Source organism: Rana temporaria, chromosome 1 (assembly GCF_905171775.1).
Source record: "Rana temporaria chromosome 1, aRanTem1.1, whole genome shotgun sequence".
Taxonomy (NCBI): domain Eukaryota; kingdom Metazoa; phylum Chordata; class Amphibia; order Anura; family Ranidae; genus Rana; species Rana temporaria.
In genome coordinates, this window is record NC_053489.1 from 202,994,785 (window position 1) to 203,012,763 (window position 17,979).

The 17,979-nt window shown below is 44.2% G+C and overlaps 1 protein-coding gene across 9 annotated transcripts in view; it reads left to right on the forward strand.

The window, feature by feature from the left end:
- The window catches only part of FBRSL1 (fibrosin like 1), a 694,818-nt gene that overhangs the window by 270,960 nt on the left and 405,879 nt on the right, over positions 1–17,979 (forward strand). For all 9 annotated transcript variants that reach the window (XM_040347748.1, XM_040347750.1, XM_040347768.1 and 6 more), the window contains one exon: positions 314–514. In XM_040347748.1, coding sequence (XP_040203682.1) covers positions 314–514 — 201 coding nt within the window. The remainder of the gene's footprint in view (positions 1–313; positions 515–17,979) is intronic.

Genomic DNA, 17,979 nt, shown 5'->3' on the forward strand with positions numbered 1-17,979 from the left:
TATTTTTTTCAATAAAACTATTTTTTTTTAAATTGGATTGCAGCAGTGTGAACCAAGTCTTATTATATTTAAATAACAACATACTAAAGACTTGCAAGAGGGACACAAGAATCCGTAGGCCATGCTGTTCAAGTAAAACATAATCATATGCCAAGGCATGACTATTAATTAGTGCAATTGGCAAGGTTGCACCTGTTAGCACACTGTTTTATTTAGTGTGTTTAAAATTGAAATCCAAGTTTGTGTTGCCTTTGCCCTGGTGGCAATTTTTTATTGTTTGACTAAATTCCCAATTGTTTCTTTATTTTTGCAGAAAGATCTGGCGTTAAAACCACCAGAGCGGAAAGAGAAGTGGGAAAGGCATCCTAGCAAGAAATCCAGAGCATCAGGGAAATATATCTCTGCGGAGCCAAGTGAGAATGGACACAATCATGATGCAGGCAGCTCAGAAAGAGAAATGGAGAGAGGAAAGGAGCGTGACAAGAAGAAATACCCTCTCAAGGCAGTCAATCAGGTAAGGAGTCAAACTGTTCCTTTCATGTTGTTGGCTGATCACCTCTGGTTTCAAAGATGATCGTTTCATGAACTGTGGTGTGTTTTCAAGTTGGCCTTTCACTGTAGAAATAAGGGGGCAGCCATTACTGACCTTTTTCTCAAACAGATCGCCGATTGGTTGTTATGCTGCCCTGATAGATGTGACTATTTTTAAGGTAATGATTTAGAAAGAGTATACAGATCTGAGAAGTCTATGTCTGCAAATTTTGTTTTGGGTCAGTAGTGCAAAAATATTGGCACAAAAGGGGTCAGAATGACAGCCAGGCAACCAGTATTTTCCAGAAGAGAGGTCAGAAGTGGCAGCCTCCTATATTTCTTTAATGACTGGTTTCCTTAATGGTTAGCAAGTTTGAACATTCAGCGTACTAGACATTCCATGGAAATGTGCCATGTGCGAATAGGAGAACTCGAGGTAATGCGGGAAATTTACTGAGACTGGGGTAGACTGAATCTGGAGCAGCTCTATATGGCACCCTCCCCACTTCTAACTTTCTTTTTAAAGCTTAAAGCGGAGCTCCAGGCTCCTTCAGAAAAAAAATTAGAGGCAAGAGCTACAATTACTGTAGCTGCTGACTTTCATTGTAGGACACTTACCTGTCCACGAATCTAGCGGTGTCCTCACCCAAGCCAATTTTTCAATCGGGTGCTGCTGCCGCCATCTCGCCTTGTGGCTTAACAGCCAGTTCCCTACTGCACATGCACGAAGCGCACTGCGCTTTGTGAATTGCCCAGCGGTGGAGAAGGAGGATGGGTGGGCGAACTTCCGGCTGAGTTTGCTACGGCAAACTCACCCAGAAGCGGAAGTGGGTACCGGGAGGCAGACAGGCTGAGCGTCCCCTTTTACGCGGAGCGCTGCTTTATAGCGGAGGTTATTATTATTATACAGGATTTATATAGCGCCAACAGTTTGCGCAGCGCTTAAATCAGGTTGACAACAGGTTCACCCAAAAAACAATTCCCAGATGACATTGCGGCACTGCACAGGAACGCCCACTCCCGCGGGAGCGAGTACCCGGAAGCCGGGAGGAAAATACCGATAATACTGTATGTACACCCCCTCCCAAAAAAAGCAACAAAAAAAAGGGCATACTGTACATGTTTGAGGTATACTGAATGTAATGTTATATACTTGTTTTTTGGGTAAACCTCCGCTTTAACTGAACAAGCTGAAAATAGCAGCGGATTGGTTACTGTGCACAGATTCATTCTGCTTCAGTTTTAGTAAATCCCTCTCAATAAATGTTTTTGATCCATTATTACAATTTAAAAGTAAAGTTGGCCATATAGTAGTACAGCTTTTGATCTGAATGTTTATTCGACTTTCGAACGCCAAATCAACAATCGTTTTCAACCACAGTGACAACAAGTTTTTAAAGGAGCACAATGGAAAATTGTTCTTGGAAAAAAAAATTGATTCTAACTGCAAATGTAAAATTGTACATATTGTAATGCGCATATTCTCGGCACAAAAGAAACCTCTTTAAACATTTGGGATATCTTTCGAGTAGCAGGGGTGGCCAAAATTTTAGAGACTTTTAACAACAACAAAATTAGTTGATCAAATGTACCACAAAGAAGAAGGTGCTTCTAAGTGCAATAATAAAACACCTGGATGACAAGGAAGGGTTAAAAACACTTACAAGATGGAAGTGAAGAACGAGGCATATCCATGAATCCACAACATCCAGCGGGATGCCTCCTGGGAGTAAAGACCGCAGCTGCAGGTGGAAATTCCAGCCGACCAGCGGTGGCACACACTGTGTTTCTGATCCAAAATAGAGAGCCGGCCTGTCAGGACCTGCATGGAATCCAGGCAACGGGAAGTGCCGTCAGAGTGGGCAGGACATGTTTTGGAGCAAGCCCAGTCACTCCTTCTTCAAACCAAAGGGGAGTGATTGGGCATGCTCCGAAACATGTCCCGCCCACTCTGGCATCACTTCCAGTTGCCTGGATTCCATGCTGGTCCTGACAGCACGACTCCCCATCTTGGATCAGAGAAACAGAGTTTCTCACCGCTGGTCGGCTGGAACTTCCACCTGCAGCTGCTCTCTTTACTCCCAGGAGGCATCCCGCTGGATGTTACGGATTCATTGTTATGCCTGTTTTTACCGCTGGATGTTACGGATTCATTGTTATGCCTGTTTTTCACTTCCATCTTGTAAGTGTTTTTAACCCTTCCTTGTGATTAAAGTGTTTTATTACTGCACTTAGAAGCGCCTTCTTCGCTGCTTTGTTTTTCCTATAGAGTGTGCTTCCCTCTTCTGAAGTGCTACTGTGGTGCATTAATCGCATTTCAAGAGCCAGTCATGTACCGTTTGTTGAAGTCTCCTTGTTATCCAGAGTGCCCTATTCTCTACACTCCTTGATCAAATGCACAGATGAGCAATTTTTTTGAACCTCCATACGAACATGCAAACAGCATCCTATTGGCGTATGGTCAGTTTTTAAATTAAAATCCTATATATATATATATATATATATATATATATATATATATATATATATAAAATCATACTAGGAAGTATAATTTACTGTAGGACATGCATGTAAGCACAAACATGTCAGTGAAAGTACAAGTTTGATCCATTATAAAGCAGAGGAATGCATGGCCCTCTCAATATCACGTGGTAGCAGTATCAGAACTACCACTAAATAAGCCTACATGGTTGCTGTAAGGCAGTAGTTCTCAACTCTCTAGTGCCGTGACCCCTTGATAAAATTTCCCAAGTTGTGGGGACCCCTAACAGTAGTTGGGATGAGTGGCAATGCTGGGGAGAGTTCTGATCGGCCAACTTAGGTGCTCTTGATCAAGGTCATCTGCTGATGTGAGAACTGTAGTGGGGACTTTTAATGGCAACTCTAATCACAGGTAGTGTTACTCTCTGTGTCTCCAGCTTTGTGGTGTCTCTAAGCAGTAACACCTATGCCAAAATCTGGAGGTGGGGCCTCCTCCAGCCCCTCCCACTTCACATTCCTCACCAGTCAGCTGACCTCTAGTCTCTGCCCACAACCCATGTTGTGAAACGAAATGGATGGCTGTGAAGAGGTTGAGTGGGCGGCCGCAGGCTCCAAGAACAGCCCAGCTGGGCGGCCGCGAAAAGGCTGGAAGAGTGGTGCAGGCTTCAGGAACATCCCAGGATTCGGTGGCCCCTGGCAAATCATCATTCGACCTCCCAGGGGGGTTCCCGACCCCCAGGTTGAGAACCACTGCTGTAAGGCTTGGTCAGAACTAGAAGGGGTGACCGATGGGCTCACTGTTTTTTTAACTTTCCTGCTTCACTGCTTGCCTCAGTTTAAATACTCCAAAGTCCTTTCACTAGTTCACCTGTGCTTCTGCCAGCCTAGTGCCCCCCCACCCTTGTCACTTGGTGTGTAAGGCCCCTTTCACACTACTGCGATTCCACGGCCATGATTTTGCTGCGATCCGCGGCCGCAATTTCAGGGAATGCCTGTGTAAGTAGCATCAAAACCGTTTTCATTCATTGTTTTCATTCACTGATAACATTTTTAATTGATTTTCGTCATGGTTTTCGTCAGTTGATAAAATTGAGAATTTTTCATTTAGTTCTTGTCACTGAAAACATGCTGCTGATGAAAAATATGACAATTATTTTCATCGACAAAATGAACCCTGCCTCAGTGGAGTGATCTCCTGATGGCTGCCCTAAAGTTCTATCAATGACATACATGATCAGTCTGGGTTTATTCACACCAGATGTGTTGGAGTGTTGTGAGCACATCCCCAATGCATGGCAACTAAAAAATAGCTCCCTCTGAATGCAGTTCACACCAGCACATGGTACTCAGGCAGACATTTACTAAAAAGTATGAAGAATCAATAAACTACAAGAGCACTCGCCAGCGCCCTCACAGTTCATTGAGAACTACAAGCCTGGTGAGATTAAAGCGGAGTTCCAGGCTATTTTTAGTTTTGTCAGCAGCTACAAAAAGTATACCTGCTGATTTTTAATAAACAGCCGCTCACATGTCCCATGGTCCAGCAATGCGGCCGCATGGAGGCCCGCTCCTCTCCCCCTCCTCGGCGCCTCCATTGGAAATGTGGGCACCTGGCCGTGACAACTTGTGGCTTCACGGCCGGGCGCGCACTGTGCATGCGCGAGTCGTGTTGCGCTCTCGAAGTGGATAGGCGATCTTCTGGGACCTGTCACGTGTCCCAGGAGATCGCCTAGGGGGAGAGGAGGAATCGCCTAAGTGGCCCTCTAGGTGGAAGGAGGAAGTGGGACATGAAGTCCCCTTCAAAACAAAGTACCCACCCCCCCCCCCCACCCCCCAAAAAAAATATGTAAGGGGGCGAGAAGTACTTAAAACGGAAGTTACACTTTTAGGTGGAACTCTGCTTTAACTATGATACCTGAGCAAGTAAAAAAGAGTAGATCACCTGTCAAAGATAAACACAGAAGTCCAAAATTATGATTTGTTGGTGGTACTTGAGTTGGATGTGATAAACCTGGCAATTAAAGAGGAGCCTCTAATCCTTTATAAAAAAAAAATATAGTCAGCAGCTACAAATACTGTAGCTGCTGACTTTTAAGAAACGGACAATCACCAGCCCAGAAGTGCAGTGCTGACTTCACCAGGGCCTCTTCTTCGCCCCGTCCTTGTATTTTCAGCACCACCATCTTGGCTTTGGGAGCTGGCACTGATACAGCTGGCTCCCCACTGCACTTGTGCAATTTTGCCCTGGGCTGTCAGATTGGTCCCGCAGCCTCCTGAGACTTTTTATGTGTCCCAGGAGGTTGGGGGTGGACCAAGCTTCCATAATTCTTGTGAGGATTGAGGAAGTGGGAGCACTATATATATATACATAAGAAAAAAGCACCTCCCAAATATGTTACAGCAGGGGTTCCCAAGGCCCTTGCTTGCCTTTATCTGGCCCTTGGGGCACGTTTTCTTGCACTTATACGAGACACTATTCCTTCTTCTGACACCATTGATGTGTTCAGTGAGAATTTCTATCATCATAATCTGATTGCAGACATGTGGCTGCTACATAATTGATGAAAGAAAATGGGTTTTCCATAGAAACTGTAAATGGTTTGTTGTGCATGCTTCTGTATGAGGCGGCACTGTAAAGCACTGCAGTTCTATCTTCTGAAGCCTCGTACACACCACCCGTTTTTTCGGCAAGAAACCTGCTGGGAGAGCTTTTTGCCGTGAAAACCGTGCTTGTGTATGCTCTCTCGTCGAGAAAACTGCCGGTAATCCCGACGAGAAAAATAGAGAACCTGCTCTCTATTTTCTTGTCGTATCCTCTGTCCCCAGGTAAACCCGTGCATGCTCGATGAGACTTTGGTAGCATACAAGGGGTAGTGTAGGGTGTAGAAAGATGTCGGCATCGAATGTGACGAGCGCCGGCTCGTCGTAGTTGATGATGTCACCGCGTTCTTGCCATTCAAAAGAACGGCAGTTCTTTTGAATGGCCGTCTGTATGCACGGCAAGCTTGCCAGGAGTCCCGTCAGGAAAACCAAAGCTTTTTCCCTGATGGGATTCCCGGCCGTATGTACAGGGCTTGAGTGTACGCTAATGTATAAATGCATATCTTGCCAGGATAGTTTCACTAATAGGTAGGCTTTTGGCAAATTGAAGCTAGCACAACCGGGCCAGATGTGGCCCCTTGCTTGCCTTTATCTGGCCCTTGGGGTACTTTTTCTTCAACTTTCAAATAAGGCACTATTGCTTCTACTGACACCAATGATGAGGTGCTTTTTCTCCCACTGATACCAATTATGGGGCACTATACCTTCCACTGACACCAATGGTGGGGTACTAGTCTTCCTAGGGACACCAATGATGGGGCACTATTTCCCCCAGTGACACCAATGATGGGGAATTATTTCCCCCAGTGACACCAATGATGGGGAATTATTTCCCCCAGTGACACCAATGATGGGGAATTATTTCCCCCAGTGACACCAATGATGGGGCACGATTTCTTTCACTGACACCATTGATGGGGCACTATTTCTCCCAGTGACACCAGTTATGGGGCACTATACTTTCCACTGACACCAATTATGGGACACTATACCTTCCACTGACACCAATTATGGGACACTATACCTTCCACTGACACCAATTATGGGACACTATACTTTCCACTGACACCAATTATGGGACACTATACTTTTTTACTGACTCCAATGATGGGGCACTATACCTTCCACTGACCCCAATGATGGGGCACTATACCTTCCACTGACCCCAATTGTGGGGCACTTTACCTTCCACTGACGCCAATTACGGGGCACTATTCCTTCCACTGACACCAATAGTGTAATTCCCCCCCCCCCCCCACTGATTAAGCCTATGGCATTGTTTACTCCCACCGATGCTAGGGCATTTTCTACTCCCACTGGCCACAGTCGGGCCCCTGAAGTTTGAAGGGCAGTCAACTGGCCCTTTTTATTTTGAAAGTTTGGAGACCCCTGTGTTAAAGGATGGGGGGTTGGGTTGGTTGGAGTCAGATTAATGGTACTTTCACTTTTAAGCGGAGGTCTGCTTTCAGATGGATAGGATGTGGGCTTTTCTATACACCAGTGACCTCCAGACTTTTTTTTTGCCCTTGTTATATATTGATAAATCGCTGTTTTATATGTTTAGCGCTGGGAGTTCTGGAATAAAGTAAGACTGTTCAGTGAGAATCTCTATCATCATAATCTGATTGCAGACGTGTGGCTGCTACATTATTGATGAAAGAAAATGGGTTTTCCATAGAAACTGTAAATGGTTTGTTGTGCATGCTTGTGTACGAGGCGGTACTGTAAAGCACTGCAGTTCTGTCTTCTGAGTGTACGCTAATGTATGCATGCATATCCTGCCAGGACGCTTTCACTTATAGATAGGCTTTTGGCAAATTGAAGCTAGCACATTGCTCCCCAATTCTGTCAAGTCTGTGAATTATTTGTGTCAGTTTTGTAGCAGTGGGGGTAGATGATGTCTGCGAGGTCTCGGGGAAAGGAGCAGCACCACACTGTGAAGAGGGCACAGATGGTTGTCCCTTCTATTGCAACAGTAATCTGTGGCTGCATCAAATTCACAGCTGCTCACCCAATCCACCGGGAGATCCCCAACCCAGCGTGCAGGCAAGAGGAAGGCAGCATGGCGAGCTTAATGTATCTCAGCCCAGCATACAACCAAGCTGCTTTTCCATCATAAGAATGTGCTTCACTGTTGGCATCAGATTGAATATAATGGATCAGTAGATTAGAGATCATGTTAAAAACATATATTAAATTGCCTTCTGGATGTAAATTTGTGTATAAGCATTGAAAATGTTTTAAAAGGGGCCATATTTGTTTTAAGATGGGACCAAACATTTTGGGCATACATTGCTTTAGGCAGTGCCGGCCCAAGACATTGTGCTGCCTGGGACCAAGAATGAAATGCTGCCCCCCCCCCAGAAAAAAAATCACGCCAACCAAAAGGCCCCCACATTCATTATTTTATATCATGATAACTAAAGGGGACCCGTCATGGCTCTATACATGCATATAGGCGTATAAAAGGACCTGCCATGGCTCTATACATGTATCCAGGAGTATAAAGGGACCTGTGAATTGCCGGCGGCCACAATGTCTTTTGCGCAAACTAATCAATGTACGCTAATTGTGTTTTTTTTTTTTTTTTTGGTACCAAAAATATGTAGAAGAATACATATTGGCCTAAACTGAAGAAAATTGTTTATTTTTCTAAATTTTGGGGATATTTATTATAGCAAAAATTTAAAATATATATATATATATATATATATATATATATTTTATAGCACAAAAAATAAAAACCGCAGAGGTGATCAAATATCACCAAAATAAAGCTCTATTTGTGGCAAAAAAAGGACATCAATTTTATTTGGGTAGCGGAGCTGGCGGAACGGGCTGGCGGGCATCAGTATGCTGCCCCCCTAAAAGTGCTGCCTGGTACCCATGGTACCACCCAGTCCCATCATAGGGCCGGCCCTGGCTTTAGGGCCAGTTCACACCAGATGCAGTTCCATGTGCTTTTTTTCTGCACTAAAAATGCATGCACAGTGTTTTCCATGTATTCCAATGGCTCTAGTTCACACCATGCAGTCAGTCTCCGGTCAGCCATTGGAATACATGGAAAACACTGTGCATGCATTTTTAGTGCAGAAAAAAACGCACTGAACTACATCTGGTGTGAACTGGCCCTTCGCTTCTGTTGAGAAAAAATAAAACATTCCCTTCTGGGTGATCATTGTACATTGCAGGGATTTTAACTTTGTTGCAGATTCCTACCTTTTGTAATTCTGAAGAAATGGCTCTTTGTCCATGTGCAGTACTATTTACACTGATGCTGTGTGGGAAATGCAGTGAATCTGCAATCTGCTGCGGGTGTCATTTAAAAGTTAATGGCACCTCGAAAGCAGGTCGCAAACGCAGTGTGTTTGCCTGTACTGGATCACATGAGTAGATAAACCCATGTGATCCGATTCCAGTGCGGCTTAAAAAAAAAAAAAAGGCGCCTGCACCTTTTTGCTGTGGATGTGCTGCAATTTGAGTCTTTTATAATGAATTGGCTGTATTATTGCTCCGCACAGAGTTGCATGGGATTTGCACAGGAATGCGATTCCCAGTGTGAACCTAAGCTGAATCCCTATGGGAGTGATCTACAATTGTCAATTAGCTGCTGCACTTGCAGGGCTCTAATGAGGAAAGTAGCAGAGTCTGCATCCCTTTTAGACATGATTTCCCTTATGAAGTATCTCACCAAAATTAAATTTTTGTGACAGGGGATGCCTTAAATTTGATTTGTATCTTAGTGATTGTAAAGTCTTGTTTTTTTTTTTCTTTTTCTCTAAAAATAACAAACATGTTATACTTGCCTGCTCTGTGAAGTGGATTTGCACAGAGCAGCCCAGATCCTTCTCCTCTCTGATCCCACTTCGGCTCTCCTGGCCCCTCCCTCTTGTCGAGTGTCTCTACAGCAAGCAGCTTGCTATGGGAGGCACCCAAGCTGAGTCACACAGCTCCCTGTGTCCATTCAGACGTGAAGCCCCTGTTTTGTCTGCCCCCCTCCCCCTCCTGATTGGATAACTGACTTTGATGGACAGCAGTTGAAGCCAATGGCCAATGGCTGTGTCTCAGCCCAATGGGAGGAGAGTCCCGGGTGGCTGAGGCACTCGTGGACATCGCTGGAGAGAGATTTTAGGTAAGTATTAGGGGGTGCTGGGGGCGGCTGCTGCACACAGAAGATTTTTTATCTTGATGCATAGAATGCATTAAGATAAAAAAAACTTTTGACTTTACAACCACTTGAAGTCTCGTACAAATGGGACGAATATGGGCACCAGAAACTGTCTGACGTGGCTCCGTGTGTACACCATCCTGTCCGACAGAAGCCAGATTCAGTCACACGGCATGCTAGAAATCGTAAATAGTCATCGGATCAGCGCTCACAGCCAATGTGTTCTGGCAGGGGGAATTTAGAAACCCCCCTGTCAGAACACAGTAACCCAGCAGGAAGGTTGCTGTAATAACATTGGATAGTTAGTACAGTGGCCCCTCTTGAGCTCCTCAGATTTTTTTTGGTTAGCCCGCTGGGTTGAACGAAAAAAATGATAGTGTGTACCAGGCATTAGTGCAGACTTCTGGGCAAAACAGTGAGCCAATCACTTAAAGCGGATGTGCCACGGGAAAATAATATTAAAAGCCAGCAGCTACAAATACTGCAGCTGCTGACTTTTAATATTAGGACACTTACCTGTCCTGGAGTCCAGCGCTGATCGCAGCAGAGCACGAGCGATCGCTCGTCTCTCTGCTGCTCCCCCCGCCATCCACGCTGAGGGAACCAGGAAGTGAAGCGCTGCGGCTTCACTGCCCGGTTCCCTACGGCGCATGCGCGAGTCGCGCTGCGCCCGCCGATTGGCTCACACGCTGTGTGCTGGGAGCCGAGTGTTCCCAGCACACAACGGGCGACAGACGGGAAGTCAGAAAAACCCGTCTTTTGCCCGTAGCGTGTGGCCGGAAGTGGGTGCAAATACCTGTCTTTAGACAGGTATCTGCACCCCCCTCCCCCCTGAAAGGTGTCAAATGTGACGCCGGAGGGGGGGCGGGTTCCGATCAGCGGGACTCCACTTTAGGGTGGAGAACCGCTTTAAGCAAGAAATTTCATTTCTGGGGGGAATTCTTTCTGTACATCATTTGTGTACAGAACGCCTCCAGGTAGCCATATTGCATTGCATTTTACAGAAAATGACAGCTCTGCAGATTGAAAAGGAAAGGTCATTTCTAATAACATTCAATTACAATATGACTTGTGTCGTAATTTTATACACTATATTATAATTTTTTTTTTTATTTGTAACCCCCCCCCCCTACTAAAGCGTAGTTACCCTTAATGGTCCAGATATACATTACCCCCAGCTAATGTAACTTTTGGGATGTAAGTATGTAGATATAATCAACATAGAAATGACTTTTCCAGAGTCTTAGGGCTAGATCGAAGAAAATGAGAGTGTGCATGACTCGTTGGTTTCCAGTACAGTACACGCAGGCAACCCTATCTGTCATATTTTTAGTCTGTCAGTCTTTTAAACTAATTAAAATAAATGGTTAAGAGAAAGTCCCTGAAGGTTTAGCCTACGATGGCACCAATTTATATGTTATGCTTATAGTTTTGTGGGAAAGCCAACACTCTCTTCTGTCATATGGTAAAATATCAGAGTCACAAAGTGCCCCCAATCCCAGCGCTTAATCAGATATAAAGATTAACTGCACTCTAGCCGCTATTATAAAACAAATGTAATATTAAAAATTATGCCTAAATAAAAATCTAAACATTAACAGCGCTTAATATGAATATCTGTGTATATTCCAGGAATAATATTCCATATACTGCAGTATGTAAAATCTATCTAGCTTCACAAAAACTCCTATGAAGCCTAAGTTTATAGCATGTTATAGCAGGACCATTATTAACAGTCCATATGATATGTGTGAGCAATTCCACACTTATTCTCTGGAAATGAAAATAGAAGAAAAAGAGGTCCATGCATTCCCAACAGCGGGCATTGTATGATTCTCCAAAACTGACCAGTGATGAGTTAATAGTTTCTATACCATCACCAATGCACTGTGTGTATACTGTGAATCTACTCACCGAAGGTAAATGTATATTGAATGTATACACTACTCTCAATCTGCAAGCATCAGCTCCTTCTTGAGTATAGCACCATCCTTGTCAGGAAATGTTCACTAGGGTGGCTTAAACATGTAAACATACAAAGGGGATGCTTTCCATAGTGTAAAATTGTTTATTCAGAAAGCCCTTAAACCCCCCCCGCTTACAAGTTATGCTTACAAGATAATAATTTTAAATGGCATGTCTCATATCTTTACATCAATCTCACCCACGTTGCGATGAGTCCCAGGATGACGCTCAGCTAGATTGACAGATGAGTCGCGTGGTCGCGCACTGACACGTTTCGTCATTACGTCTTCAGAGGGACTCTTCTGTCATATTTCATGATCAGGACCATTAATTTATACACAAAAATAAAGCATTGAGTTGTGGTCTGCTGGAGGCTACCATAGCAGTATACAGAGCCTGATCTACCCATGTAGGGGGAACATATAGTTCTGTGGTTCCTCCAGTTTCACCCAGAGGTCCAGCACTCTCTTTTTATTAAGTATAAGGACGTATGTACACAATCGGCACCAAATAAAAAGGTGTATTGTTTTCTATGTGTACACAGCTACATAATGATCAGTACATGTGCTCTGCATTCACGGTCTTGCATATGAACTATATTTTACTCTAGGGAAAGGGGAATTCCTTCAGCCACCTCACTTGTGTGGATGAAGAAATCTGTTTTTATTGCTTCAGTCTGCTGGCTAAATGAGAAAAAATGGTCATCTATGACCAGCTTTACTGCCGACAAGATCTTACATTAATCATACTACCCTGTACCTGAGATCTTGGTGCTTAAAGAAAAAAAGGTAATATTTACTCCGGAGAACTCCTAAAATGATCACTCGGGTGAGTTACACTTGGCCACTAGAACATTTAAAGCAGATTCCCATGTAAACGGCTAGATACAGAGCTGAAATAAATGGCAAGATCTTTTACCTGCCAAATTTTTTTTATTTTTGTCAATCCAGTCATGAGATTTCTCAGCCTTGCCAGAGAGTAGAGCCAGACCGGTGATCCAGGTTTTCTCTATTTCAGTTGAGCGGTATAGGTTACCTTCCTGTTCTCAGTCTGCAAGTGGACAGTAAAGGAGCAGCAGCACACTGAAAAGCTCATCCTTGCACTCCTTTTCTTTTCCAGCCCGCCTGCATGTTTTTGTCTGAATCCATGTGCATGCAGCTCACCAGGTTGGCTGCTTGTGCTGGCTCTCCCTTACCTAATCTGACTTCTGTACTGAGGATTACCAAGTCCAAAGCTGGGTATACACAGGTCAGCATTTGCATTTGGTTTTTCAGCATGACTGTTAAACAGACATACGTACCAAAATTCAGAGGGTTCCTGCTGAACCGGACAAATTTTGGTACATGTGTACTGGGCTTAAAGTGGTTGTAAACCCTCCAAATACCCAGTGAAGTGACTATCCTTAGATGATGCATGGAGATGAAACAAATCCTCCTACATAAGTTGTACCCGTTTGTCTACAGCCATCTTTCCCCTACATCTGTTCAAAGTGCTAAATATTTAGAGCTTGTCTTGAGAGTAAAAAAAAGGGTGGTGGCAGAGAGCTGAAGTTACACTCTGCAGAGCTCAGTGAGGAGAGGTCTGAGAGCTGATTGGAGGTAAGGGACCCACCCCCCTTCACACATAAACAGAGCTGAAGCTGTCAATCTGCTGGAAGTCCCTCCCCTGTCACCATTTTTCTTTTGGTGTCTCAGGAACACTTGTCAGATGTGATTCATGTTGATAGCAGAGGGGGCAACAGACAGAAATGACACATAGTGCCCTCTAAAAGAGTTGTAAAGTCAGAAGGTTTTTTATCTTAATGCATTTTATGCATTAGGATAAAAAACCTTCTGTGTGCAGCAGCTGCCCCAACACCCCTAATACTTACCTGAGCCCCATCTCTGTCCAGCAGTGTCCACGAATGTCTCGTCCATCCGAGACTCTCCTTCTTGATTGGCTGAGACACAGCAGCAGCCCCATTGGCTCCAGCTGCTGTCAATAAAAGTCAGTCAGCCAATCGGGGGAGAGAGGGGACAGGGCTGGGCCGCAGCTCCATGTCTGAATGGACACAGGGAGCTGTGACTCTGCTCGGGTGCAAGCTGCTTGCTGTTGGGGCACTAAACAGGAAGGAGGGGCCAGAAGCGCAGAAGAGGGAACAAAGAAGAGGAGGATCCAGGCTGCTCTGTGCAAATCCACTGCAACAGAGCAGGTACGTATAACATGTTAGTTATTTTTACTGAAGAAATAGCAAGTGTTTACAATTACTTTACCTGAGACAAGTATACACTATAGAAATATATACTTTGTTCATATTTCACATCCGAGGTGTATAACCAATTTAAGACCACATCATTCAGCCTTTTACAGGAGAATACAGAAGACTTGACACCAAGTCAAATTTAGATACTAACTGTATTTTAAACTATTTTAATGAATTAATTTATTTTCAGCTTTAATATTGTCAACGTCTTGACCTTATTTTTCATGATCACGTTAATGGTTACTGTTCAAACTGCCAGGAATTTTCTCTTTGAAAAGTTTTCTGGTGTTTATGGTGGTTCAGCATTCTATTGGTCACTGCTAGTTTGGTAAATGTTTTTTCTATTTGTGCGGACAGTGATTATCCATTCCCTTTCTCAGCACCCAGCTATGCAAACAAAGTGCGCAGCCAGACACTGCCAGCAGGAAGTGAACTCTTGTACAGGTCACAGAAAAGGGGAAACATTACACTCTTCATGATAGAATGACTATGTGTTCCCTGTAAGAAATTAATTTACTTAACAAGTGCTCCTTTTTTCAGCAGGATGTCTGTGAAATGAGGGAGTTACTCTTATCAACATACCGTATATGCTCGAGTATAAGCCGAGTTTTTCAGCACATTTTTTTGTGCCCATAATGCCCCTCTCGGCTTATACTCAAGTCACCTTTTTGCTCCTGATCTCCTGGACTTTGGGGACCCGGTGCTGGCCGTACGTCCCCTGAACCCCAACTTGGCTCACATGTAGCCCCACTCTTCCTCTACAAGTGTGCAAAGTTTGTTGTCCGGGGGACTTATGGCTGGGGAGCACCGATTTTTCAAAGTCGGGCACCCCTTCCTAGACTCCCATGTTAAACGGTAATTTCTCCGGTGACTTTGGGGACCCGGTACCAGCCGGTCGTAGGTCCACTGGACTTGGAACTTGGCACACATGTAGCCCCATTTCTCCTATACAAGTGTGCAAAGTTTGTTGTCTGGGGGACCTACGGCTGGGGAGCACCGATTTGTTTTAAATCCGGGCACCCCTTTCGTAGACTCCCATGTTAAACGTCAGGCATGGACACAGTGGGAAATGCACATGGACACAGTGAGGCACAGTGAGGCATGCAGATGGACACCCTAGGCTTGTACTCGAGTCAATATGTTTTTGTGTTGTAAAATTAGGTGCCTCGGCTTATATTCGGGTCAGCTTATACTCGAGTATATACGGTGCCTTTCCCAGGTGAAAGAGAGAAGGGTAAAGCTTCATGCACATTGGGTTTAGCTCCAGTGCATGAGGCTCCGGAGTTTAGGTACGGGTAGAAGGTACATTTCCACCATCTAGCCCCACTGCCAGTAGCATCTGACAGCTGATGGTGAACTGAGCAGTACTTACCTTTAGTTCAGTATGAACCCAGGGACAAACGTCCTGAACTGAGTGTAAGCACCAGTCAGTTCACTGTCCAGCCACAGAAGCCGTCAGCCTCTCATTGAGGCTGCAGTCAGGCCGGATGGTCCAATTGTACCTTCCACCACCACCTAAACACCAGAGCCCCAATGCTTCACCAATCTCCCTTTTACTTGTGAAAGGTATTGGTTCACAAATCAACTAAGACACAAATCACCTAAAATCCTTATGTTTTTTAACTGTTGCATACTAAATTCTATCATGTTTTTTCAGATTGGTTGGAAAAAAACAACATATTTTTTTGTTAAATATGTAAAAGGGTAATCATAATTGCAATATAAAAACATTTTATTTAGTTCTGATATATAAATCATAATAAATGGAGACATTTAAACAGAGATATATAGTTGTTAGATCATCAGAATAAAGTTTTCATTTACAAAAAGTTTGCCCTTTTCTTTATCGGTGTCTTTGACCCAGTTTTCTCTTATCTTGCTATAGAAAAAAGCAGGAAGGTTTGCTATTGTAGAACAGTGTAATGACAAAATACCTAATTCTGTGGCATTGTGCGGTAAAGGTTCTGCTTTCTGGGTTACATTAAAATAAAGTGGTTGCATATATAATTGAGCTAATGTAACTATTAGGTAAACAGTTTTTTCCTGGCTAAATCTTGATTTTTCCCAAAAGAATGAGAAAATATTGGCAATTGGGTGGCCATAGGCAGCTGCCAGGCATGCTTTATTGAGTTCTAGATGACCTTACAAGAGTAAAGTAAGACATACACCAATCCGCTATAATTCTTTGACAACTAGATAAGTTAACTAAATAAAATGGCATTAATCATCTCTGATTATTATAATGACATCTGAAAGTTGATTGGATATGTTAAAGGGAAGCTTCATTCTCCCCCCCCCCCCCCAACAAATCATGTAGCTGCAGCCACTTATCTGTCCAAGGGTCTGTCGCTGTCTTCACCCAAGCCAGGTCTTCACTGGGCTTCAGGTCCCCAGAACTGACATTTTTACTGCTGGAAACCAGCTGTGAAGCTGCAAGGCTTCCCACAGCACAAGCACGAGCCATGCTGCGATTTGAGAATAGTCCTGTGGTCTTCTGGGACCTGTAATGTGTCTCAAAAGGCTGTGGGCAAAGGGGAGGGGGTGAACTTCCGCTTAGACTGCCTAGGTGATCCAGGCAGAAGTGGGAGTGGGTACCTATCAAAACCTGGTACCTGCTACCCTCCCCAAAAACTAAGTGCCCGATGTTAAAGAGGAGGAGGGAGAAGGCAAACAAGCAGAACTTTCCCTTTTGGGTGAAGTTCTACTTTGTAAACATGTTGTCCTTGAGGTTGATGTGTTGAAAGCAGAAAAAATGGAACTTGCAGTTTGTTGCATATGGGACAGTGTAGCTGTAGACCTGTCACGGTGCCCATTCTGACCCATGTCCAACGCCAAATTCACCTACAATGGGCATGTTGGCATCAGAACTGGACCTTGGAGCAATGGAAGGAGGAGGCCTGGTCTGAGGAATCACATTTTCTACATCCTGTGGATGGCTGGGTGTGCGTGCGTGTGTGTGTGTCCTACCTGGGGAGAAGAGGGCACCAGGATGCTGTATGAAAACATGCCAGAACATGAGGTGTGTAATGACCACTTAAAGCGGAGGTCTGCCTAAAAAATAAATATTAAAAGCCAGCAGCTACATATTCTGCAGCTGCTGACTTTTAATAAATGGACACTTATCTGTCCAGGGTGCCCGCAGCCAAATCCGATCAATCGCTCGGCTGCCCCCGTCACCTTCCTCGGTGAGGGAATCGGGAAGTGAAGCCTTGTGGCTTCACTTCCCAGTTCCCTACTGCGCATTGCGCATCCTCACTGGTCCCTGCTGTCTTCTGGGATCCGTGTGTTTCCCAGAAGACAGCGGGGGAGAACAGTGTAGGGGCAGAACATGGCGTAGGTCGGATCGTCTTTAAAAAAGGTATGTATAGCAATTTGTTCTTTTCAGAGCTAGATAGGTTAGTCTTGGATCAAGGATGCCTGTAGATTTCAAGATTTTTGTTTTAGGGTGGAATATTAAAGCAAGTATGGGCAGATCTTGTCACTTTTTAATCAGTTGTTTATAGTTTTATTCCCTTGTGAATATAAATAACAAATGAACATTATAATCAAACTGATTGCCATTTGAATTGCAGTAGATACAAGTAGCAGACATACATGCGGCATCATTGGGAAAAGAGTTATGCATATACAATACAAAAATTCCAATTGGGGGAAAAAGATGCCAATTTCATGCATACATACATACATACATACATACATACAGTATTACTGCTGAGCAAAATTGGCCAATGCATGATTTCAGCTTCAGGGGCTCAGCACTGGTAGTTTTTCATTAGACAGTGATGCCCTACCCTAAGGCCCTGGTCACACTGACCCTCCTTACCCCTCTCTCTCCTACTAAGATATTCTTTAGGGAGGACCCAACCATTCCTGCGTCAAAACTTACCACCATTTACTGTTCATTCATCCGCAGGTTTATTGAAAGTGCAGTCTGGCAGGGGAGGTCACCAGAGAGAGCTTTGGCCTCAGGCACAGCCTTTGGCAGCCCACG